The 23,334-nt window shown below is 47.7% G+C and overlaps 4 protein-coding genes across 5 annotated transcripts; 3 read left to right on the plus strand and 1 right to left on the minus strand.

Annotated features, from left to right (window-relative positions):
• The first annotated feature begins 22 nt into the window (after nucleotides 1-22).
• Nucleotides 23-7,485, plus strand: BNIPL (BCL2 interacting protein like). The gene is made up of 10 exons (XM_079931579.1): nucleotides 23-238; nucleotides 1,047-1,142; nucleotides 1,345-1,409; nucleotides 1,620-1,844; nucleotides 4,391-4,573; nucleotides 4,743-4,845; nucleotides 4,980-5,111; nucleotides 6,054-6,140; nucleotides 6,330-6,428; nucleotides 6,889-7,485. The coding sequence occupies exons 1-10, from the start codon at nucleotides 195-197 to the stop codon at nucleotides 6,923-6,925; spliced, it is 1,071 nt and encodes a 356-aa protein (XP_079787705.1). The 5' UTR covers nucleotides 23-194; the 3' UTR covers nucleotides 6,926-7,485.
• A 318-nt stretch (nucleotides 7,486-7,803) lies between these two features.
• LOC307193989 (protein MENT) lies at nucleotides 7,804-8,814 on the plus strand (the record flags this gene model as incomplete). The annotated part of the gene is given in 3 exon segments (XM_079936632.1): nucleotides 7,804-7,886; nucleotides 7,888-7,982; nucleotides 7,985-8,814. Coding segments are annotated over 3 exon segments (1,008 nt in total).
• A 1,434-nt stretch (nucleotides 8,815-10,248) lies between these two features.
• Nucleotides 10,249-18,032, minus strand: CDC42SE1 (CDC42 small effector 1). Of its 2 annotated transcripts, none has more exons than XM_079944659.1 (5): nucleotides 17,881-18,032; nucleotides 14,419-14,736; nucleotides 13,781-13,891; nucleotides 12,973-13,061; nucleotides 10,249-12,702 (listed from the first exon to the last, which is right to left on the minus strand). In XM_079944659.1, exons 2-4 carry the CDS (start codon nucleotides 14,470-14,472, stop codon nucleotides 12,987-12,989), a joined length of 240 nt encoding a protein of 79 aa, XP_079800785.1. In that variant the 5' UTR covers nucleotides 14,473-14,736; nucleotides 17,881-18,032; the 3' UTR covers nucleotides 10,249-12,702; nucleotides 12,973-12,986. The 2 variants fall into 2 exon arrangements, with proteins under 2 accessions (XP_079800785.1, XP_079800786.1); XM_079944660.1 differs by lacking the exon at nucleotides 17,881-18,032 and adding an exon at nucleotides 17,703-17,831.
• A 113-nt stretch (nucleotides 18,033-18,145) lies between these two features.
• On the plus strand, nucleotides 18,146-22,872 carry MLLT11 (MLLT11 transcription factor 7 cofactor). Its single transcript, XM_079944651.1, has 3 exons — nucleotides 18,146-18,227; nucleotides 18,840-18,912; nucleotides 22,576-22,872. The coding sequence occupies exon 3, from the start codon at nucleotides 22,582-22,584 to the stop codon at nucleotides 22,852-22,854; it is 273 nt and encodes a 90-aa protein (XP_079800777.1). The 5' UTR covers nucleotides 18,146-18,227; nucleotides 18,840-18,912; nucleotides 22,576-22,581; the 3' UTR covers nucleotides 22,855-22,872.
• The last annotated feature ends 462 nt before the right edge of the window (nucleotides 22,873-23,334 follow it).

The following is a 23,334-nucleotide window of genomic DNA, read 5'->3' on the forward strand; positions in this document are numbered from 1 at the left end:
CTTCGGAAGGGAGGTGGCCAAACCTGTTTGAAGGTGAGGTTACTTACCTCCCTTCCACCCTTCCCTCCTCCTTGGAGGCAAGAGCAACAACAGCTGAGACAGAGAAAAAGGGGATACAGAAGTGTTTGGGGAGCTGAGACATCCGGCTCCCCGACAACTCCAAGTGTTTAAAGGCGACAGGAAGACTTCTGAAGATGGGAACTATACAAGAGGCAGGAGAAAAGACATTGGATCTCGGGTAAGGAAGACGCTGGCTAACTTGATTGGAAGCAAGGAGTGACTAGTCTTAAGGGACTTTCCCACCATCCAGCTCTTTCCAAGTCAAATCTCGGGTTCCTAGAGGAGATAAGACTGTAAGAGAATTAATTTGCAGAGAAGGGATGGAGGTGGCTTTAGGCAGGAAATATCAGTAAGGTATGGGAATTAGGGAACGAGGGAGTCCAGGATAATTCCCTATTGCTTTTTTTTTTTTAAAAGGAAGTTTCTATGTTTTGTTTTTGATAAATCTGCCCCGTTTTCCAGTTTCTAATACCCACCCTCCAGAATGGCCCTCAGGAAAGCTGACCCAGAACTAAGTTAAGGTCCAGGTTCTCTTTCCCAGCAAATCTCTCTTCCTCCTTACCTTCTTCCCCTACCCCTCCGCCGTGGTTTCCCCTCACCACTCCCTAGTGTGGTGGAGGAAAGGCAGGCCTGACTAGGTGACATCTTCCCCAACTTTGCCCAGTGACAGCTGGGCAGGTCTGTCGGGCTCCAGCCAATTGTAATGTGAAAAACCTCTCACCCCTACTGTGCAGGTGGAGCAACTGCCAACAGGTAAAAATAATTAGCTTTACCTTCCATGCCTCCTCTGCTCCTAAACCCAACAGTAGGGGTGATGGCTTTCTAACAAGTGGTGAAGGTGGTAGAAACATCTAGGAGACCAGAGATCTGACTTCTTTTTAAGGCCTGCCCTCTGCTCTGTACCTTCATTACTGCTCTTCATTCCAGTTCCCTTAAGACACTGCCTAGTTTGTCTCATAATAATCTTTTTTTCTGGGAGACTATAGGGTCAGGGAGAATGCAGAAACAGCAGTACTAGGAGCATCCTTGAGACTTGGGGAACTGGAGCTGAAGGAAGACTGGCAGGATGAAGAATTCCCTAGGTGAGGAAGTGTGAGTGAGGCTGGAAAAAGGGAGGGCTGGTCACAAATGGAGGGCAGTGATGGTAAATTGGGACTTGAAGGAAAGAGGTGGGGAAAAGAAAGAAGAGGTGATATCATGGCGGGGACACGGAATTGATAAGTTGATACCAGCTTAATGCCTTTAGCCTATATTTCTTCCCCCTTTTCATCTTTTCCCCTCTAGATTGCTTCCTGAAGAGGCTGACCCTTCTGGAGATCCTCATAATCCTGAAAGAGACTCACAGGCAGGTAGGTAAATTAGAACCCAGGCCTCCCTGATTCTAGTCCAGGGAAGGGTTATGCCACCCTGTCCCTTGTGGTTCTACTTCCCAAATGTCCCGTGTTAGTCCTTCTTTAGAATTCACCCCATATTATCACTTACATAGACAGGAATTGTAACATCCCCCACCAACACAAACCCATCTTTCTCTTCTTTTTTTTCCCCTCCTCCAACCCCAGGAACTCTCAGCACTTTAGCCCTGTGTGGCCAGCGCCCCATGCGTAAGCGTCTTTGTGCCCAAGAGTTGCTACTGAATCTGACTGAGGGACCTGGAGATAACGGAGCCTCTCCCACCCACTCTGTACCTTCCTCTCCTGATGGCAGTTCTGACCTGGAGGTGGAAGAGTTGGAGACACCTTCAGACTCGGAGCAGCTGGACAGTGGACATGAATTTGAACGGGAAGGTGGGAAAGAAAGCTGAAGACTGAGCTGGTAGAAGTAGAGGCCAGTGTTAAAAAAGCTCAGGATGGATTTAATGGGACTGAAGTTAGAACTAATAAGGTGGGCACCAAGAGGGAAGACCAGCAAAATTTCCTCAGAATGGAAAGGTAGAGCTTATTGGTCCAATGTGAGAGTAGTCAGTATAGGGGGAGAAGGGGGTACTTCATTTATTGAGGGAAGTTTTATTGAATAACTGTTAATATTGCTATCATTGAGCTAGAACTGAGTTATAAAGATGAATAAGATAATCCCTACCCTCAGGGAATTCTCTGTTTAGTATGAAGTAAACATATATACAAATAAGTGCAGTTAAAGGTTATGATCTACATGTGTATAGGGTACAGTGTAAGCAGGGAGAAGGCAAAGGTCAGTTCCACCTGAGAGGTGTTAAGAAAGACTTCACAGAGGATGCCATTCTGAGCTTATCAGGTAGTTGGAGAGGCATTCTAGGTGGAAGAAGCAAATTGGGCAATAGCATGGCATGGTGGGGAATTCAGAGTATTAAGTATGACTATTTAGGTATTAAGGAAAACTTTGTTTCTTCTCTACTCACAGCACTTTTGACACCAAAAGTATGGGTTTTCCCCACACCAACCAGTTCTCCAACTCTCCAGACACAAATTGGGTGTCCTACAATTCAGTCACGACACTTAACTGGAGTTAGCACAGACACCACAGGTTAAGGGCTCTCCCACAAGACTGCCCCAGACTTCAGACACCAATCACACGTCCAGGTTGTCACCTGTGCATCTGACTGACAGGCGATAAATCAGAGGTGCCTGCCACCTCCTCCTCAGGTTTGATAATTTGCTAAAACAGCTCACAGAACTTGGGAAAACAGTTTACTTACTAGATTACAAGTTTATTAGGAGAGGATACAGATCAGGAACAGCCAGAAGGAAGAAATACATAGGATAAGTTATGTGAAAGGGGGTGTGGAGCTCCGTGGGTGCACCACCCTCCCAGCACCTCCATGTGTTCACCAACCCAGAACCTCTCAGAACCCCTTCAGTTAGGGTTTTTTTACGGAGGCTTCATATGTAGGTATGATTGATTAAATCACTGACCATTAGTGATTTAGCACAACCTTCAGTCTCTCTCCCCTCCTCAGAGGTCAGAGGGTAAAAGTTCCAAACCTCTAATCATGTGGTTGGTTGGCCTGGCAACCAGCCACTCATCCACAGAAGTTTTCCAAAGTCACCTCGTTAACATAAACTTCTGTGGTTGGAAAGGGGCTTGTTATGAATAGGAAAAGATACCTCTTTTACCTTTATCATCAGGAGCTGTTTTAGAAGCCAGGAACAAAACCAAAATATATATTATTATATCACAGAATATAATATATATTCTGTGGCTGGGAGGCGAAGAGAGAATGACAAAAGACTGTGTTAAGTAGGCAAGGGTCAAATCATGGAGGTCCTTGCTGCCACACTGAGTTTAGATTTCATCCTGTAGGCAATGGGGAGTCCCTTGAATGGTTTTAATCAAGGGACTAACATGATCAGATTTGATGGCTTTCAAAAGATTGAAAACAACCTAAAGGTCCATAAATAGGATGTTAGTTCTACAATATTACAGTACATCCATACCATGGAATACTAAATACTAGGCACTATTTTTTAAGATGAAGCAGTTCTTTTTATTGCTATGGAAAGATCATGCGAAATTAGTGAGTATAGTATATTGTATTTTATGTATATTGCCATTTGAGTGAAAAAGGGAGAGAAGAAAAGAAAGCTTGCTCTAGCAGTGGTGTAAAGGGTAGAATGGAGGAAAACAGACAAGAGGCAGGGAGATGAGTTAGGAGGCTAGTACTAAGGCCAGATGAGAAAGGCTCAGAACCTGCACCGGGACACTAATAGTGGAAAGAACGATGAAAGGAGGATATAATGGAGATAGATGGAGGAGGATCTGGGGTCCTGTTGGCTTGACGGCTGGTAGAGAAGAAAGAGTCTTGGATGACAAAGGGTTTTCTCTCTCAGGCAACTAGGTGGATGGTGTCATTCATCAAGAAAGAATATGAGAGAGAGGAGGAAGAGAATGAGTTTGAGTTGCACTTGGAGTCTGGTGACTTGGAGATGACAGAGAAACACAAAATAGTGATGTCCACTCTAGGCATTTAGGGATATGGGTCTGGTGGTAGGAGAGAAGTCTGGGTTAGAAAGGAATCATCGCCTTACTGGCAGTAATTGGATACATGGGAATAAATGAGCTCACCCAAGGAAGGAAAAGCATGGGCAGAAAGAATCTGGAAAAATGGCAAGGGCCATCAACCTACCATAGTGTAAGGTTACCTCCAGGCCATTGTCTAGTGAAAAAGTGAAGATAATGAGTCACAGGAAAGAAACCAGCAAGGGGTTGGGTTGATTGGACAAACTAGGGCTAGAGTCATGGGTAAAAAATGAGGAATTAGATGTTGAGGTAATAAACTCTAAGAATCTGAGGAACTTACAAGATAGTAGAGGTATGTATTCTGCCTTGTTGATCCTTCCCCATCCCTCTTTTTTAGATGAGCTGCCCCAGGCAGAGGGCCTGGGGGCCAGTGAGGCAGCTGAAAGGCTGGGCCAGGATTGTATGTGGGATGTGGCTGGAGAAGATGGTCATCGCTGGAGGGTGTTCCGAACAGGACAGCGGGAGCAGCGAGTGGACATGACCGTCATTGAGCCCTATAAGAAAGTCCTATCTCATGGAGGTAATGGAGGGGTAAGAGCTGTGACTTCTTAAGTAAAATGCCGAAGCTGGAAATTCAGTCACGGGTTCAGAATCCTTCCTGCAACTTCTAGAGACCCTCAGAGTCTCTCAACCTAAACACATGTACTGTCCATCAATGACTGAATGAGTTTTCCCCTTCTCCTCCTCAGGCTACCATGGTGATGGCCTCAGTGTTGTCATCCTCTTTGCTTCCTGTTATCTACCCAGAAGCAGCATCCCCGACTACACCTATGTCATGGAACACTTGTTTAGGTGAGATGGAAGGCTTAAAGTGCTCCAGAGAACCCCTTCTCTGATCAGTAACTGATTGTAGAGTCTACAGTAATGTGCCTCTCTCTCCCCACAACCCCAAACGCATACCTTCCCTGACAGTTTCATCTCCCCAGGTATATGGTGGGTACTCTGGAGCTGCTGATAGCTGAAAATTATCTGCTTGTTTACCTGAGTGGAGGCACAAGTAGGGCCCAAGTTCCACCTCTGAGCTGGATACGCCGGTGTTACCGCACCCTGGATCGGCGGTGAGCCTCTAGGACAAGAGGGCTACCACGCTCTATCTTATCTTTTTCTTTTCCATCTTTCCATTCTTTCTTCCATTCAATCTCTTCCACTTTTTTTTTGACCGCGCCATGTGGCTTGCAGGAACTCAGTTCCCCGACCAGGGATTGAACCTGGGCCCTGTCAGTGAAAGTCCGGAATCCTAACCACTTGGCCACCAGGGAACTCCCCCTTCCACTTTTCTTTGTCCCTCTATACCCTTTTCCAAGCCTCTCCTATCTTCTGTCCTCTCTTGGAGTCATGGAAATCTAGTTTCAAATCTTGCCTTTATCATTTACTACCTTTATGACTGTGGACAAGTCACTTAACTTTCTGGGACTCAGTTTCCTTCCCTGTAAAATGTCAATGATAATACCTTTGCCACTGAGTATTTGAATCAAATAAATCAACATGGCGCATTGCCTGGCACATGGAAGGCAGCCCTTCCTTTTCTCATAGTCTTGCCGTTTATTTCACTTTTCACATTTCCATTGTCTTCTTCTCTTGTCTGCCTTCATCCCTGACCCTTATGCCTTTTTTCCTTGATATCCCTTTTCTTCCCTCCGTCTTCCATTTGCTCACTTTTCTCTTCTTGTTCCTTTTTTTTTTTTTTCTCCTCACTGGTCTTCACCTGGTCATGGAGGGATGGAGGAATGTACAAAAGGAATTATGGGAGTGTAGGGCACAGGAAAGAAGGGGGGTAGAGAAGGCCAGGCTAAGGTATTCCAAGAGGAGAGTTTCCTAAAAATGAAGAGGCTAAGCAAGATGGATGGGGCTGAGATTGCAGTTAAAGGAATGGGGATTCCACCCAACTGTCAGAGAAATCTAGAAATTAGAGAAGGAAGTTAAAGTACAGAAGGTAGCTCCACCTGATCTTCAGGCATGAAGGTGGAAGGAGAGTTGAATGGTCTCATGTTCTTCTTCAGGCTCCGGAAGAACCTGACTGCCCTGGTGGTTGTCCATGCTACATGGTATGTGAAGGCATTCCTGGCACTGCTTCAGCCCTTCATCAGGTACTAGCCTGGGGGACAAAGACCCCGTTTCCACTCTCCCCATTTTCACAATCAAGATTAAGAACTTCTTGTCCCACCCTGACTCTTTCTAGCCTTAACCACTCTCTACTTATTATGTTTCCCTTTGTAAGGATCTCCAGGAGCCCACTTCCCCGTATAAAACACACTTGGTTGATCCTCTCTTTTTAGTTCCAAGTTCACACGGAAGATCCGTTTTCTGAACAGCCTTGGAGAGCTGGCCCAACTCATCTCCATGGATCAGGTCCACATCCCAGAAGCCGTCAGACGGTGAGTCCTGGCTTAAGGATAAAAGTTTGGGATGGGATGTGTAAGAGCCAACTCCCACTTTCTTAATGCCTTGTTGGAACAAAGGAACTAAAAGACAGAGGCTCTGCTTTCAGAGGCTTCAGTGTATCTGGGAAGACTCCATACATGCAGGACACTACTGTATCCAACAAGAACAAATGAAAAAAATTAATCCTATAAGTGCATCAAGGAATAAAGGAGTAATCACAGCACAGAATTTAGAGGAAATTCAGACCAGCCCTAGAAATTAAGAAGGGATATGTTGGCAGTGATAGGAGAGAATATCCAGTGGGGGAGTGTTGCTAGAGAGCAAAGGATCCTACATGATGACCGACCCAAGCATCTAATCTACCTCTTCCAGTTCACCTGGCTTCTCTCCCTAAACCCCTGAGTAAAACCCAGTCTGCTCCTGTACCACTTTTTTTCCCTCTCTTTCTCCTAGGCTGGACCAGGATCTCCATGGCTCAGGAGGGACCTAGCATAGGACTGGAATAATGAGCTTAAGAACCAAGCAAAGATATTGATCTGCTTACACCCTAAACCCTGAAACATCTGAGCTGTTTTGTAAATCATCTCATCCTCAATCCCAGTACCACTGGATCTAAACATCTCAATGGGATGTCGTTCCTTCCATGACCCTGACTTCAAAGCAGGGCTCTGAGGTCCAGAGCCTCATGTGCTGGGTGACTTTCATTTCAGCTGGAGGGGTGCATGTTGTGGCATTTTATATAGGAAAGTGCAAAGCTGTGCTGCTTTAGCTGTAGAACCTTGCGCAAATAACCTCCTCTCTTTGAGTCTGAGATCCTTTCCACCTGGGGTATTCTAGCAGTCTGTGAAGGTGACGGGGTGGATGGGGAGGGCAGGGCTCCTGCTGGGAGCCAGGAGTCAGTGCCCTAAATGTTGAGGAGCCATTCTGTTTCCCTTTCCTTCAGTAGGCACGTCTGCTGCCTGTGAGCCTGGGGAGGGGCATTTTCAAAACCTGTATTTTGTCCTCTTTCGTAAATTCAGATCTGTAGCGATTAATAAACTGCGATGAGAGATTCAAGCGCCGCGCCGAGTAAGTGAACTACTCTTTCCCCAACCGCTTACATCACAATCCGTCTGTCCGTTCTGGCACAGGAGTTCTTGCTGCAGAGTTTCCCTGGGATTTTCAGCTGAGCCCCTGGGCCTGCCGGAGCTGACCCGCGGGGAGAGGGCCTGGGGGAGGGGCGTGGCGCGCGCGTCAGAGCCCCCCTCCCCTCCCCCGCGGGCCTAGGTTCTAACGACCCGGTGGGTCGAGAGCCGAAGGGAGGGAGAGAAGGTGGGAGCCCTGGCCTTCCTCACTGGCCTCCCTCGCAGCCCCACACCGCCCAGCCCCATGGTCCCCGCTGATGGCGCGCTGCTCTGGGCCCTGCTGCTGAGTCTGGGGCCCCGGGCGGCGGGGGTCGAAGGCCTGACTTCGACCGCGGGACAGTTTCCGCTTCGGGGGGCCTATGACCCGCAGCTACCGGACCACCGGCCGGAGCACCCGGAGCGTTGTTTCCCAGAAGATGAGGGTAACATGGAGGATGAGGATGACGTCGTGGCCGTGGCCGACAGCCTGGCAGGCCCGGCCGCTGCCGAGCTCTTGGCCTCCACGGTGTCCACAGGTAGCAGGTCGCGATTGTCGGCGGAGGAGGATGGGTCTTTGGAAGAGAGGGTTGTGACTTACGCTAGAAAGAATAACACCGAGTTGGAGACTCGCAATACGACTTCCAGTACACCTGGGGGGCCCAGCCCAGGGTTTACAGCGAATGACCAGGATTCCGAAATCAGGATGAGTTCAAGCCAGCGGCCCTCCACCTGGAAGGCTGATGTGGACCAGCTGCTCTCCGACACTACCCTGAACCAGTGGTCAACAGCACCGTCCACCCCAAACCAGTGGCCACTGCCCTCGCCCACAGCCATGCCAGCTCCCGAGGATCTGCGACTGGTGCCGATGCCCTGGGGCCCGTGGCACTGCCACTGCAAGTCCGGCACCATGAGCCGGACCTGGGCCGGGAAACCGCGTGGCCTTTCGGGGCGCCTGCGAGTTGGGGCGCTGAGCCAACCCCACACTGAGCACCGGCCTTGCACCTACCACCAATGCCCCTGCAACCGTGAGCGGGAGGAGTGCCCCCTCGATGCAGGTCTCTGTCCTGACACCAGCTGCACCACTCAGACCACCACCAGGGCCACCACCACTACTCCTCTTCCCCTACTAGTCAGCCGACTCAGACTCACCCCCTTCATCCCCAGTCTCAGGCCCAACCCAGCCCTTGCTTTTTGGAAAAGGGTCAGGACTGAGCTGGAGGATATTTGGAACAGCCTGTCTACAGTGTTCACAGAGATGCAACCAGTAAGTGTTTAGTGATGAGCCAGCATCTTTGTTAAGGCATCTGAAAAGTCCTGATATCCAGAACCCTGTTGCTAAGCCAGCCAGTGTGTCTGCGTGAGCTATTGCTTATGTTTGGTTTTTGATTCATAAAATGCATTGGTTATTCATATTGTTGTTAGCCATTGATTCCACCCATCATTTCTTGAGCAACTGCTGTTTGGCTATTAGGCAACATGTAGGTCATTAGATGATTATTGACCAAACTGTTAAGATTGTAGATACATAAAGAACTCTTGATGTGGAGATAGTTGATGGATGTGGAAAATTTCGTAGTTTTCAGCTTATTAACGCAGCTTAACAGTAACAGCTGCCAATATCTGAGGTCTTATGTGCACTCTACCTGGATCAGTCCTCACAACAACACTATGGTATTATTATTCCCACTTTACAGATAAAGAAACAGGGGGTTTACAAAGTAAGTAGCGGAGTCACAGCAGGATTTAAACCAGGTTTGTTTGACACTAGTGCCGATGATCTTAACCACTACTAACCCAAAGAACTGTCCTCCTGGGATTATTCCCAGAAACTTAAGAATTCTCAGGGAAGGACTGTCCTCTACTTTACCAAAAGAGCTACCAAAGTTCCTGATCGACCTGATAAAATATTCTTAAGGTCTCAGGATGACAGGACCTTTGGGGAAAGGAGAAGGACAATAAAATGTATACTTGGTCATTCTGTCAGTTTCTGGTTTTGTCTTTCTCCTTATTGTGTCTAATACCATTATTCAATATAAAAAAGAAGCATAAATAGTGGGCAGCAGTGTTAAGGGAATGAGGGTTTGTGGGGAGAGGGAGATGAGGCAAGGAGGGGAAAAGAATATGGATGTGGTTATATTTTCCCTTTTCTCTATTTCGTTTCCTTACCCAGATAAACAGAAATCGGAGGTAACGGCCATTTCATCCACAAGAGGAGGTGTCAGCATCTCAACCTCTCCTCCCCATTCAATCCCAGCACGCACTGGATATTTTTAGTACAGAAAAACAAAACTAGAAAAAAAATATATTGTTTGGTCTTGTGTCTTTCTACAAAGGTAGAAAGGTGGGGAGACCATAAATCTCTTGAACCTTAAGACTGAACTGTGTAGCTAGCAGCATCTGGCTTGGTCCCTTCCACTATCCCCCAGGATAAAAATGTTGACGTTGCTCATCTTCTTCATTTCCAAAGTTGTTTTTAAACAAGTACTTCTTTAAAGACTTGAAAAATCTCAGATGAATGCCAAGAAAAAGGAACAGGAAGAACAATGAGTTGAGCCCTTGGGAGGTGATGGTTATCTTCTCCTTGCCTTCAGGACACTTGGCCTTCTCTCCTCAGAAAGGGCAAGGTCAGCACAAAATTCCATGACAGCCACTTTCTAGGAGTTGCCTTCATTAACCACGTCTACCCTTTAACCCAACACACACCTGTAGTGATTACTCTGGGACTATTTTGCTTAAACTTTTTTTATTTGAAAATGTATTTAAAAGTCCAACAATTTTTAATATAAATTATGACTCTCAAACCCATTCCCATCACTCTAAATATTGTTAAAGTGATGGTAGCATACACATTAGAGAAGGTAGCTAAAGGTGAGAGAGCACCAAAGAAAAGATTGTGTCTAAAGAATAGGCAGTAGAGGGACTTCCCTGGCGGTCCAGTGGTTAAGACTCCTGCTTCCACTGCAGGGGGCGTGGGTTCGATCCCTGGTCCGGGAACTAAGATCCTGCGTGCTGCGTGGTGTGGCCAAAAAAAAAAAAAAAAAAAGAATAGGCAGTACAATAAGGCTCAAGATCAGGGTGACCGGAGATTCCAGGAGTTCCCCCATCTTTCTGCCCTATCCTGTTAACCCTTTAGATCTAGTATAACCCTTAGGCTAGTCAGCTACTTTAGGCCAACAAGATGAGCTACTTTCAGAGCAACTAGCTAGACTGGAATTGGGTACATTGGGAATGTATCTCTATAACCAAGCTTAAACACTTAAAAACAAATCTGCAGGAAATGCACTGAAATTAGAACCTCAGTCACTATAGGTGGGGGCAAACTGGATGGATGGTGGAGTCAGCAGAGTGGATCTTAGTTCTCACATTCCTGACCCCCACTACCATCAAACAGGATCCTTCCTGTTACTGAGCTAATGAGATCCCTGCCTTCTCATCTCAGAGCAGACAGGAGCTCATCTGTTCTGCCCTCCTCAACACCCTGCAAGGAAGGGGCCAGAACAAATCACCTGAGATAACTGAAAATGCCCGAAGACCCGACTCCTACATTATTTTCCCACCTAAAGCAGACTCTTCAGCCAGGTGGGCAGTGGGACCTGGTCTTCAGACAAAACTCCCTGAGTCTTATTTGTGTCTGGTTCTAGGACTAGGGCACAGAAACAGAGCTTAAAATTTGGGGAGGATAAGCTGGGGTATCCATGGCTCTACTGTTTTTCACTCCCTCCCTTCCCCAGTACCCCCATACCCTGTTCATGTCTCCACACTGCAGGAACCCCTCCTCCAGACAGCATAAGGATGGAGAAGCACAGTACACGTCCATCACAGAGACATGAACCCATGCAAGCACAAGCAACACACTGAATAAAGTGTTTGGAGATTATGTGCAGCCCTACTGAGCCTACTTTACACAGGGCCCTAGTTCATCCATGACTCAGGCTTAGGATGAACAAGTGGAAATCATTTGAGAGAAAAATATCAAGTGGCTCTCAGCTGGGGGTGATTTTGCCCCCTCGGAGACATTTGGCCATATGTGGGGACATTTTTTGTTGTTATAACTAGGGTGGGCCAGGTATGCTGCTAAACATCCTATAATGCACAGGACAGTCCCTCACTACCAAGAATTATCCAGCCCAAAATGTCAAAAGTGCCTAGTTTGAGAAAACTTGCTCTAGAGGTCTTCCGGCTCTCATGCCGGAGGATCTTAAGATCACTCAAGGATGATTGTTTTCAACCTATCTATTTCACCACCACTCCCATTCTCAGTGATCAGTAAGTCTACCCTGAGACATAACTCCTAGTTTTGCTGCATTCTGGGTTTCTCTCCAAGATCCCTCTTCCTGCTCTCTAGGCCAGCAGGGAGGTGGGCAGAAGGCAGATCCCCAAGACTTCAGGTTAAGACCCACCTCTTAACTCTTATCCAGTGGGAAACAATAAGGCTCCTGACAGGGATGGGGTTAAGGATAGAGGTAGTAGCAGGATGGGGGTAATTAAGAGAACTCATCTTACATTGAATTTTTAATTAATTTAAAAAAAAAAAGGAAAGATCTTAGGAGCCAGCAATGCTACAGAAACATAGGGTTAGAGGCCTACCTAGAGAAAGACCCTGGTATCGGCAGAGAGATACTGAGGGACTGAGTTTCAAGTCTGAGATCTAAAGAGAAAAAGTAGACTAGCCAGTGGTCACCCTCCCAGACCCTGCTTGACGTCTGCTTCAGTTCATTCCAGGATGAAAGATAAGGGCAGGGAGGTAGGGAGCTTCTCAGCAAAGCCGGCTTCAGCTTTGGTAATCTCACCTACCCACCACATTTAAGGAGTTCCAGGTTAAGAGTTTACAAACATATGGCACCTAGACCGTCATTCAGGAGAAGGGAACTCATCCCAAGTTCCCAGAAAACTCCTATCTCAGATCTGATAGTGTCCAGGGCTTCAGCTGAGCTCCTTCTGGCCAACCAGTAGTCACTTGGTCAGTCCTGCTGCCTTGACCCCCATCTCCAGGAGGGGCTACAGCCAGAGGGAGTAGAGGGAGTCCAGCCCCCAAGCCATTTGAGGCACTATTAGACAGATAGGGAAAAGAGGGGCCCTGGGGTTATTGATTCTAGGAGGGAAACTGGTAGGGCCAGCATCTCTTCTGGGCTGGACAGGGTGAAGGCTGGACACACAGTGGAACCTGATTAAAGGAAAAAAAGAAGGAAGATTAGCCTTGAAGAAAACCTTAGGGAGAGGGTACCACCTGGTTCACATTTAACTATTTCCACAGTGTGCTCTTTTTTTCTATTTCTACCTGTCTGCACATCCCTTTCTCTCTGCCTTTCTGGATCCTACCTTTTTGACTCTTCCATTCTAATTTTCTTCCTCCCGTCACTTCCCATTCTCGCAGAGGATCACGGTTCTGAGGCAGGGGGCTGGAGGTGTTGGATGGGTTTCTCTAATCACTCACCAGTCGTATTGGAGCTACAAGCCCCTAGAATTGCTCCACGGTCTGTCTCGGTTTCCCTTGGATCTCATCTGCTCCTGAACTGCACCTGTCTGTGAAAAAGCACACGTGAGACCCTCTCCTAAATCTTCCTATGGCACAGTAAAAGAGCTCCCCTGTGCCCTCCAGGGAAGAGGCTGACCCCATCTCCTTGACAATAAAATCACTCTGAAAAGGTTAAAACTAATCTCTATTCCTCCAAGGGAAGTAAGTCTCAATGCCTCCCTTCACAATGACCTTCATGAGGATGAGACAAAGTGGGTCTTGTACTAGTAAGATCCTCTCACAAAGGACTCTCCCATATTTATCTGTGTTTCATAACTGGTGAAAAGATTCCTTCACTACCTCCAAGCCCATTTCCCTTATTTTGAGAGCAGAAATGCATATTAAACATTACTTAGGATAGAGGTGCTCAGCCTTTTCCCTGTCCCAACACTCCCAACCACAATATGACTTACTGTGGCGCTGAGATAGCAGTTCTTAGTTAATAGAAAGAAGGGTTATGGTTTTTGGAAAAAGCCCTCCAAGTAACTATTAAGACATATATATCCTCCATCCAATGACGAAAAATCTGCTAATTGTAAAGACGAGGGAGCCTAGGACAGAGACTTGAAATGCCAGATCTCAGATTTATGCAGCCTGTGACCAGGACTAGAATCCTAGCTTCTTGCTTCCCATCGAGTATTCTGTTATGCCCCCAGCTTGAACTTTCAAAAAAGGGCACAGTTCTAGGTCACAACCTCATATCAACCTCTCCCCATTCCCTTGTTACCATGGCAAGTCCATCTCCAGCACCCATCTCCCCAGAGCCAATGTGAGTCAGGTGGACAAAATTCATTGGTTCCCCAATCATGGTCCGGTCAATCCGTCTCCTCTTCTTCTTCTGATTGGAGAAGACAGGGAGTTACATCACAGTGGAGGAAGGGAAGAGTTGCAAACCACTAAGGGAAAAGCTAAGGGCCTGGTGGGAAAGGGGATACGGCATTATAATAGGGAAATCACTAGGGTATGAAAGGCAAGGTTAGAACAACATAAACAGAGAGAGGACACAGGCAGGGTGGTAAGGGCAGTGGCCTGCAGAGTGAACACTGGACAAAGAAAGGACATGTCAAAGTCACCTCTGGCTGATGAGGAAACAATGGGGAAAACTGACAGGTATTAAGCTCCACCTACAACCCCCGTCCAACTCAAAATGGACAGGAAAAAGAAGTGATAGCCAGGACTGTTCACTTCCTTCATCATCCAGTCCCCTTTATTCCATGTACACACCTGCCAGGCCATAGAAGCTATCCTGACAGAGAAGAAGGCAAGAAGTGTGCTTTTTAGACGGTGGATCCTAGACTGATGTATCTATGTCCCAGTATACGGTAACTGGTTTCTGTGTGGTGGGGTGGGGTGGGGGAGACTTACCGGCTGGGGTTTCTCTACCACGCAGCAGCCCAGTTTGTGCCAAAATTCACTCATGTTCCCCGATGGTTCCAGTTTCACGCCTCTGCCTGAGGCCCCAGAGGGCTCTTGCTCTGGTGCCTTGACCGCCCACTCCTCACTCCCCTCAGGTGTAACAACACCCTGGGTTTACTCAGCTGGACAGGTCTAGAGAAAGTGGAGTCCTCGGAGCCCTTAAGCTGAGCGGTGAAGGTCAGTGTCTCAGACCCTGAGAGACTAGCAAGGTCGGAGAGTGGGGTGGGCAAGCAGGCACGAGGTTACGTCTTCCACAGACCTGGAACCCTGGATGAGCAGAAGGTAAAGAGAGGAGAAACCTTAATGAGAAATCCACTCCCCCACTCTTTGAGAAGGCTCCTGATGAGCCCATATCTTCCTGCTCCCCTGTAAAGGCCCTAGTCCTACAACCAACACTAACCTTCTCCAAACATAAGAACCTCCAAGTCTGACTCTCAGAGAAAGGCAAACAACCAAAAGGGCACCAAAGGGTTACGGAACAGTAGCTGCTGGTACCGACGGAGGGGAGAGGAAGGGGGCTAGAAGCTAGGAAGAGAGGATGGGAGGGGACTAAATGATACTGGCAGAAATGAGCAAAGTTTGGGGGTGCTACAAGCTCCACCTCCCTTCCCCCTGGGTTTAAGGCAGAAGGGGAGGGGCATTTAAGTGACTTTGAAGAGGAAATGGTGGTTTTTTGTTCTCACAAACAAGGCCTCCACCCCGACCCTCCCTTTTTCCTTACCTTACCCTGAACACCTAGATTTTCTTTAAGACCAAGAGAGGCCTTGACTACCTAGGTCCTAGGTGACCAACTGCAGCATGTTGGAACCTAAGGCTTCCTACAGTGAGGAATTTCTTCCCTCTCTGTTCCCTGCCCTTTTTCCTCCTCATTTCCCTCAACTGAGATCCAACCCCTCCCAGAAGCCATTTAACAGTTTTTTTATTACTTGACCTTGAGATCCTTCCTGAGGGCTGCCTACACTCTGTTTTATCTGTGTTCTATGTCAATGCACTCCTCTGTGTGCACCTCTGTTTGCACATATGTGGCACGACCCTATGTCCACGTGTGTGTCTTGTGGAGATCATCTGTGCACAGGTTGTAGGTACACGTGCCAGGTATCTTCTGTCCCATGAGGAATCTTTTTCCAGCCTCCCCACCCTCTTCGCATGTCCTGTCGTGCCACTCCGCTCTGCCTCACACCCCATAGGGCCTGGGCCTCCCTCCCTCCCTCCTCCCCTCATGCTGTGACCTGTTCTCTCTTCCCTCCTTACCACTTCCACCCCCAATCTTCATCAGCCAACCAGACATGAGGAACTTTCCAACAGCATTAGTGTCCAAGGAAGAAATTCCTCCCCTCTTCATTACTGCCAGCCAGGGTAGGGCACATATAGGTTTCCTCTATTTTCACTGCATTCCCCTAGTGCTATAATACAAGCAACCTCAAAGATTCCAAACAGGGCAGTTTCACGCACATTACACTTTAGCCTGAATAGGAATCTCCCCTCCCTCCGAGATTGGAACCCTGATGCTCTGGCACCCTACACTGATCTAAGAACTGAGAGGGTTTCTTCTCAGCCTTGAGATGAGATCACAGAAACAGTGAGACACAGCTTCTGAGGGATGGAAGGACCCGGGAGTCCAGGCTTTCTCTTACTTCCCTTCCCACCACTGGAGGGGAGGAGTAATGAGACAGGGCGGAAGTCAGAACACGGCTGTCCAGAGAGGGGAGCTGTGGTCAGTGGGGAAGTCAGTCAGTCACAGGGTTTGTCGTGCTGGTGGTGGTGTTGGGTGGTAAGGGTTGGGGGGGTGGGAGGGGATGAAGAAAACAATGAAGAATCAGAGGAAACCCCCAACACTACCAGACACGCTGTACTGAGACTGGACTCTCCCCCAACACCCTCCTTGCTCAAAGCTGAGTGAACAGAAGTGGATGGTGGGAGGGAAAAGGAGAGAAGAGGGGGAGGAGGAGAGAGGGAAAGGGGCAGTGGAGGGAACAAGGACGTTTCTGTTCCTTTTCCACGGACCTGGCCAGGGCTGGGTGGAGGGAAAGTGTGTGTGTGGGACTTGGCATGAAATGACCAATGATGGTGAGAAGTGACCAGGAAATTCCATTCCCTAGGACACAGGACATAAGGGTCTCTGAAACCTGGGGGTGGGGTCAGCGTGAGGAGAAGACTGGGCAGGGTGAACGTGGTGGTGGTGGTGAGGGGGGAGGGGAACAGGCCAGAAAAGGAAGTAAGAGTGATTGGCTGCCACTCTCCTTTAAAATATCTAGAGAAGAGTGGGTTGAGGAAAAATGAAGTCCTCAACTGGTCAGCCCAGGAAGAAGAGGCACCTGAACCCACTACCCACTATTTCAACTCCACAATTAAGGGGAAGGGCTGGGTAAACAGTAGGAGGGGTCAGGATTAGATCGTATAAGGCCATACCCTGACTGCCAAGTAGTGCTGTGACTTGGGCCTGAGTCCCAAATAGGAAGGGTGAAATACAGAGCTGGAAAAGACACCAAGGTCACAGGAGAGCTTAAGAGTTTTAAAACTATTGGGGAGTGAGCAGGAGAATGGATGGGAGAAAGGTTCCAGGGAGGAAGGATGTACAGAGGTAGTTCCCTGGTCCTGTTCTAGCCCCAAACCGGTTTTCCCGGTCCCGCTGACTCCAGCCCCAAGGCCTCCTACCCCGCTGCCTGACAAGCCTTCACAAGAAGCAGCTGGAGAGAAAGAGAAAGAGAATTGAGAAAATGGAGCGGGCAATTCTGGCTATGAGCCCAGGGCTGCAGCTGGTCCCCTATGGAGACCTCCAGACATGAGGGCTGCTGCGGGGCTCTAGAGAAGTGGGGGTGGACCCCAGCTTTCAGTCAAGTGACAGGCATTTGCCCCAGCACCAACCGTGCCCTTCCCCAGGAAAGGTCTTGTGGAGGCTTAAGAGGAAACACGGCTAGGCCCTCAACTCCCCCTGCCCCATAGGTTCAGTCACATAGGCTCCATTTCTGCCCACCCCCGGACTCTACCCAGAAATTCTCTGCTCCTCCCAAGTTTGAACTAGGATTGGGCCTCGCTGTGAATCCTTCCGACTTTGTCACTGTCTGGCGTGGCTGCTTGTCTCAGATTTAGACCTTCCCGGACCAGCTCTGCTTCAGTTTGCTGGCACACGGCAGCACCGAGGTTGGCGAGTCTCAAAAGAGACCTTTTTCCCACCTCCCGTCTCCCCCCAACACTCCAGACCCGTCTTCCCTTCTGCTCTTCATTGGCCTCACCTGCACACCGCCGGAGCACGGACAGGGACGGCTCCTCACCCGGCGCACCCCTTTTGCCACCGACCCAGCATCTCGACAGCCTTGGACGCCCTCCTCCCCCACCCCCAGCATCCGGTGCGTCTCCGCCTGACTGGGCAGGCGGGGCGCACGGGCCGAGGGACCGAGTCCGAGGCCTCACCTGCTCTGCTCCGGCATCCAGGCGTCCGGCGCCAGCTGGTGGGGGGCTCCCGCTCGGTGCCCGCCGGCGTGGGGTTCCCGGGCTCGCTCCTCGGCGCGGTGGGGGAGCCGAGGGCGGAGCAGCAGAGGTGCGGCTGGCTGAGGGCGGAAACGGCCGCGACGCGATTACGAAACCCGTCCGGCTGGGAGCCGGGCGCACAGCTCCCCTCTGGACTGAGGTGGCGCTGCAGGACGGAGGGACGTGGGAGGGGCCTCGGAAGCCCCCGAGGGCCGCCGCCCCTGCCGGGAAAACCCGGGAAAGCGGACCCTCGAGGAAGGCCTGGCACGCAAGCTGGACCCTCCAGAATCGTGCGTTCTGTTTGCGCGTCAGGCGTTGCGGGGCGAAAGGAAGCAGAGCCCCCAAATCCTTCGGCCCCAACCGAGTTCAGAGATTGGCAGAAGCACACGCATCCCCGATGTCCCTGTGCCCTACCGCAAATGCAATAGGGCTAGGTTTATTTACCCATTGTGAGGGTGGGAAGGCAAATCGGGAGGTACCGAGGGAGAATTTTTGTGATTCTCAAAAACAGTTCGGGTGACCTGAAATCCTTAAATTGGGGAATAAAGGGACACTCCTCCACGTTGTCTAGAGTCAAGACTTTTAATCCATAAACCTAAAATTAGAGGACAATTAACTACTCATTCATTACACCCTCAGTCTGCACGGGGGAGCTGGAAGAGCTCGGGAATCAGACCAATAAGCCTACGGAGATGCTTTAGTCCTGTCTCCCTCCCTCAAGTGTTCTGGAACCTATCTTTTGAATTAGCCGAGTCAGGCCGGGAGGGGGCGGGGAGTCCTTCCGCCATTCTTAGGAGGGGCTGCATTGCAGGGGGAGACTGAGCAGACTGACTCAGTCACTGAACAGAGAGGGAGTGAGAAGACAAAGCCGTCAAAGCCCCAACAGCTTTCTTGTTCTCCAGCCCAGAGCAGACATCGGAGCCCTCGAAGTACTCCCTCCATCTTTGGAACACGCTAGTAATTCACTGATAACAGGTAAACGAAACCGGGGCGGGGGTGGTGGGGCGGCGGCAAGGGGCTGAAAAGATAGTCGGTGCTTCTAGTTAGGTTGAAGACCCCAAATGAGGATGGGGTTGGGGGACAGTTCAAGAGGAGCGAAGGCGGCGCTGTGAACAATAGGCAGTTATTCACAGTTTTACATCTTTGCTAAGATCTCCATCCATGCCCTATAATCCTTTACACAGATATTAATTTCTAACAATTTACATGTAGTTATTTCTCAGCATTTATCTCATTTCAGTTGTCAGTTTGCCTATAACATTGTCCTGAAGATAATAAAATTGTTAATTTTATTATCTTCAGTTTAGTAATCTACATCTTCCTTTTCAAGCTGTCAATTTGTTCTCCCAGCTTTTTGATGAATCTCTAGTCCTACTGTACCACTCTAGCCTCTACTTCCCTGTATCTTCAAATGTTTTCTGTTGTGTTCCATTGATGTGTCTACCCTCACCCCAAACTTATTTGTCTCCATAGGAAGGAGTTTGGAGGGAGAGATACGCGATAATATTGAGATAATATTGAGATTAATCCTGATCTTTCTTTTAACAGTCTCCTCCCATTCCCAAACCTATTCTCCAAAGAAAGAGGCAGTTTGAGGTAGGAAGGTAGGGGCTTCTGTGTTGGAGAACTGCCTGATCCCATATTGAAATCCAGTACAGTCCACAAGAGCTAGGTATGGGGGCAGATTCTGGAAAAGGAATGCTTATTTGCAGCAGAATGAGACACATAATGAGATGCCAGAGAGGTTCCATTCCCCTCCACCACCATCCCTTGTCCTCCCCTCTACAGTGGCAGCATGACACAGCAAGGCCCTGTTGGGTAGGCCCTAGAGTCCCACTGAGGATCTGGACAAAGGGTATCTGGGCGTGTCTGTGTGGCTCAGAGAGAGCCACTTTATGCTATGTATTTGCTAATTGTGTATCTCTAAGACTAGACAGTGATATTTAGAAATTACCTTTGCCTAAAATACCTGAATAATTTAAAATGAAGGATAGTGGGAAGCATTTATTGAGCATATATTGTGGTACAAGGCACTGTCCAAGCCCTTTAAGATAAGTAAATGAGAGATATAAAGATAGATGAGCTATGGGTAGAAAATATTTGGGGAAGAGAAAGCAAGCTGAAATGGGACCCTGTGCAAATTTTGGGTATTTGGGAATTAAATCCATACTATATTAAATTTAAAATGTTCGGGTATTTTAGCGTCAATTTTCGGTGCAGTCAATGTTCTTGACTTGATTTTAAATGCTGTATATACTTGATTGAGTGCCTTTCCGAAATGCATTTGGTACTCTGTACACGTCTCTGAATCAATGGCATGGCTAGAGATTTTGGACCTTTTAAGTTAATATTTTGTACAATTTCCTTTACCTTTTTTAATTGCAAGAGAAGCTCTGCCAGACATTCAGAATTGTCAGGACAGTTTTTATACATATACTGGTTGAAGAAAAGGAGTCAGTTTGTCAAAGAGCTTTTTCCCTTTCTCAGATCCTATCTTCCTCTCTTCTGCCTTTGCATTTTCACCATTCATATCAGAATCACACTTAACCCACTGAATACCTGTTCTTCAGGAACTAAGAATTCTTGCAAGTTTTGAGAATACTGGTATAGGATTATAAAAAGCTGCAGGCAACTATCTATGTATAACACATCAAAAAAGAATCAAGACTGGAAATTATGAGACCCTATCCAAACTGACTGGATAATTTCTAAGGTGTTTTCTAGTTTTAAAATTCTATGCTTTTTTCCCCCCTATGATTCTATTTTTTAAAGAGCCTATTATGTGCCCAGCATTATACTAAGCTCACTCTGGAGGGGACTGGTAAGGGAAGGGATACAAAAGAAGCCAGCTAGATTGGCAAACAACTAGTACTGTTAGTTTAAAAAAATCCCCATGGGAAGAAGTCAATAAGGCTGCTGACGCCTAAGGTTTGCTTCTTACAATCTCTACAGTCCCAGACTAAGCCAGGGTTGGCTGGTTGATAGGAACAACATTTTTTGTAGCTTTCTGTGCACATGCCTCTGCAAATTACTGTGGAGATGATCAGGGCTGAATATCATAGGATGATGACCTCACCTTTTCAACATGCTCCCCCACGCTTTTACAGTCCTCGAATTACCCTCCTTTTAAGCAGCTTGTCTGCTGAGTAATGCTCAGCTCCCAGGGTTTATTTTGGAGCTTGAACCTAAGAAGAAAAAGAGTAACTCTAACATTAAAAACATCCTGGTCTACCCACTTACCATTCCTAAAGCCCCTACACTCACACATAACTGTATTCTAGATTAAGGCCTACTTTTTCTGCCACATTATATGGGGGCATTGTGGAACCTACTTAAGGCCACTATTTAGGAGTCTCAAGGCCTGGTGAGAGCCAATGGACTCTGTTGGAGGAAGGCCTTGTGAAATGGGGGTTCTATTTTTGGAGGCAGTGGAATGTTCTTTCTGCTCCTTTGGGAACACTTCAACTAATGCTTCTTGCCCCTTCCCTTGGTTAGTAAGCAGCAGGGTGGGGGCTGCAGGGAGATATAATAGTCTAAGTTCAGGGTGTGGGTGGAACGGGCAGGAAAGGTGAGAGAAGTACTCATTAAAACATGGAAAAGTATCTAATTCTGTTAAAAGACTTTCTCCTTCCAATCTAAACTTTACTTTCCTTACCTGAAATTTCTAATCCATTTGCTCTATCATCAGGTGTATTCTAGCACTGGGTCAGAGAAGCAATCCTGTTATGGCATAGAAAAATTCTTTTAGCACCTGCATTTTGTTCTGAAGGGGAGGTAGGCTAGAGAGAAATAGGCTGTTAAGGTTTATCTGTGGGGTTTTAAATGGGGGTGGCAAGGTATTCATTGTATTAAATACTAAGGGAAAATTAGTCAGCAGCCTTGAGTGTCTTTTGTGTTTAAAGCCCAGCACTTGTGAAGAAGGTACAAAGTAGACTGGTTTTTACCCTTGGGGAAACTCTCAGTTCCTTGAAGGAGATAAGATTATCCCCATACAAGACGTATAACAGTGGTCTGTAACCCCAAACTGATATAGTCAGGTGAAACTCTACAGGCATTGTGGGAGATACTGGAAGAAATAGGGTAGATGGAGCTGAGTTAAGTTTAAGGATGTCCTCCAGGAAGAGGTGAGTTTACAGTAGGGTTTAGAAAGCAGGGAGGAAAATAGAAAGTAGAAAAATCATGGAAACCCTTTTCAGAGGTACCATGACCTATTAAACGAAAGGCAGGAAGAAATCAAGAATATGAAATATAATAAGAGTTCAGGGGAAAGATTCCTCTAGGGACTTGAATGGAGTCTTGAAACTTGGATAGTATTTTAAGGTGGAGAGTGGAGAGAGTTAAGACAGGAATAAGCATAGCTGTAGCAGAGAACATACTACTGCTAGGAAGAATGGGGCCAGATTCTGGAAGGCCTTGAAAACCAGACCCAAGCAGTAGGCAGTAAATAAGTCATTCCAAGATGGGGAGGAGTTAGGAAATGGTAGAAAATGGTAATAGAGGAAGATTCCTGAAGCTTGTCCTAGGGAACCTGGATTATGTACAGAGGCAAATGGGGATGTAAAGTTTCTCAGTAAGGAAAGGCCATGGGCCGCAAAGAGGTGGCAATACCATGAAGACTGATAAGTGGTTTCTTTCTAGGAAGTTATGAGGGACCCTGTGAGTAGCCAGTACAGCTCCTTTCTTTTCTGGAGGATGCCCATTCCAGAACTGGATCTGTCGGAGCTGGAAGGCCTGGGTCTGTCAGATACATCCACCTACAAGATCAAGGACAGCAGCGTTGGCAAAACAACGGGGCAAGCAACCGGAGCAGAGCAGGAGAAAAACCCTGAAGGCGATGCCCTCCTCGAGTACAGCACCTTCAACTTTTGGAGAGCTCCCATTGCCAGCATCCACTCCTTCGAATTGGACTTGCTCTAAGCCCAAGACCTCTCTCCCACCACCTTGCCCTCCTTTCCTGCCCTTTCAAGCCCCTCCTTTCCACCCTTTTACCCTATCAGTCTTGCTCTCTCCCCTCTATTGTGTTGAGGTGGTGCTGATGAATCTGCCAGAGTTGTGATTTATTTATTTATTTATTTATTTATTTTATTTTATTTATCTATCTTTCTTTCTTATCAGTTTCTCTCAAAAACCCTCAAGCCACAAAGTAAAGGGTTCAAGCAATGGAGTATTGGGTCACAGGGATTCCTTTCCTCCCCCCCATATATTAATTCCAGAAAACAGGCCTGATGAGGGCACCAGAGAGTAGTATGGAGTGCAAAATGGAGGACTGATTTTTTTACTTCATTTTAATCAGCTTCAGAGATTGCTCAAACCTTCCTAATTTCTTGCTCCAGGCCAGTAAACACAAATATTTCTTCAAGTGTTGATGAAAACCCTGTGAGTTTCAGTTTGAGATTA

Source organism: Stenella coeruleoalba, assembly GCF_951394435.1.
Source record: "Stenella coeruleoalba genome assembly, chromosome: 1".
NCBI classification, from domain to species: domain Eukaryota; kingdom Metazoa; phylum Chordata; class Mammalia; order Artiodactyla; family Delphinidae; genus Stenella; species Stenella coeruleoalba.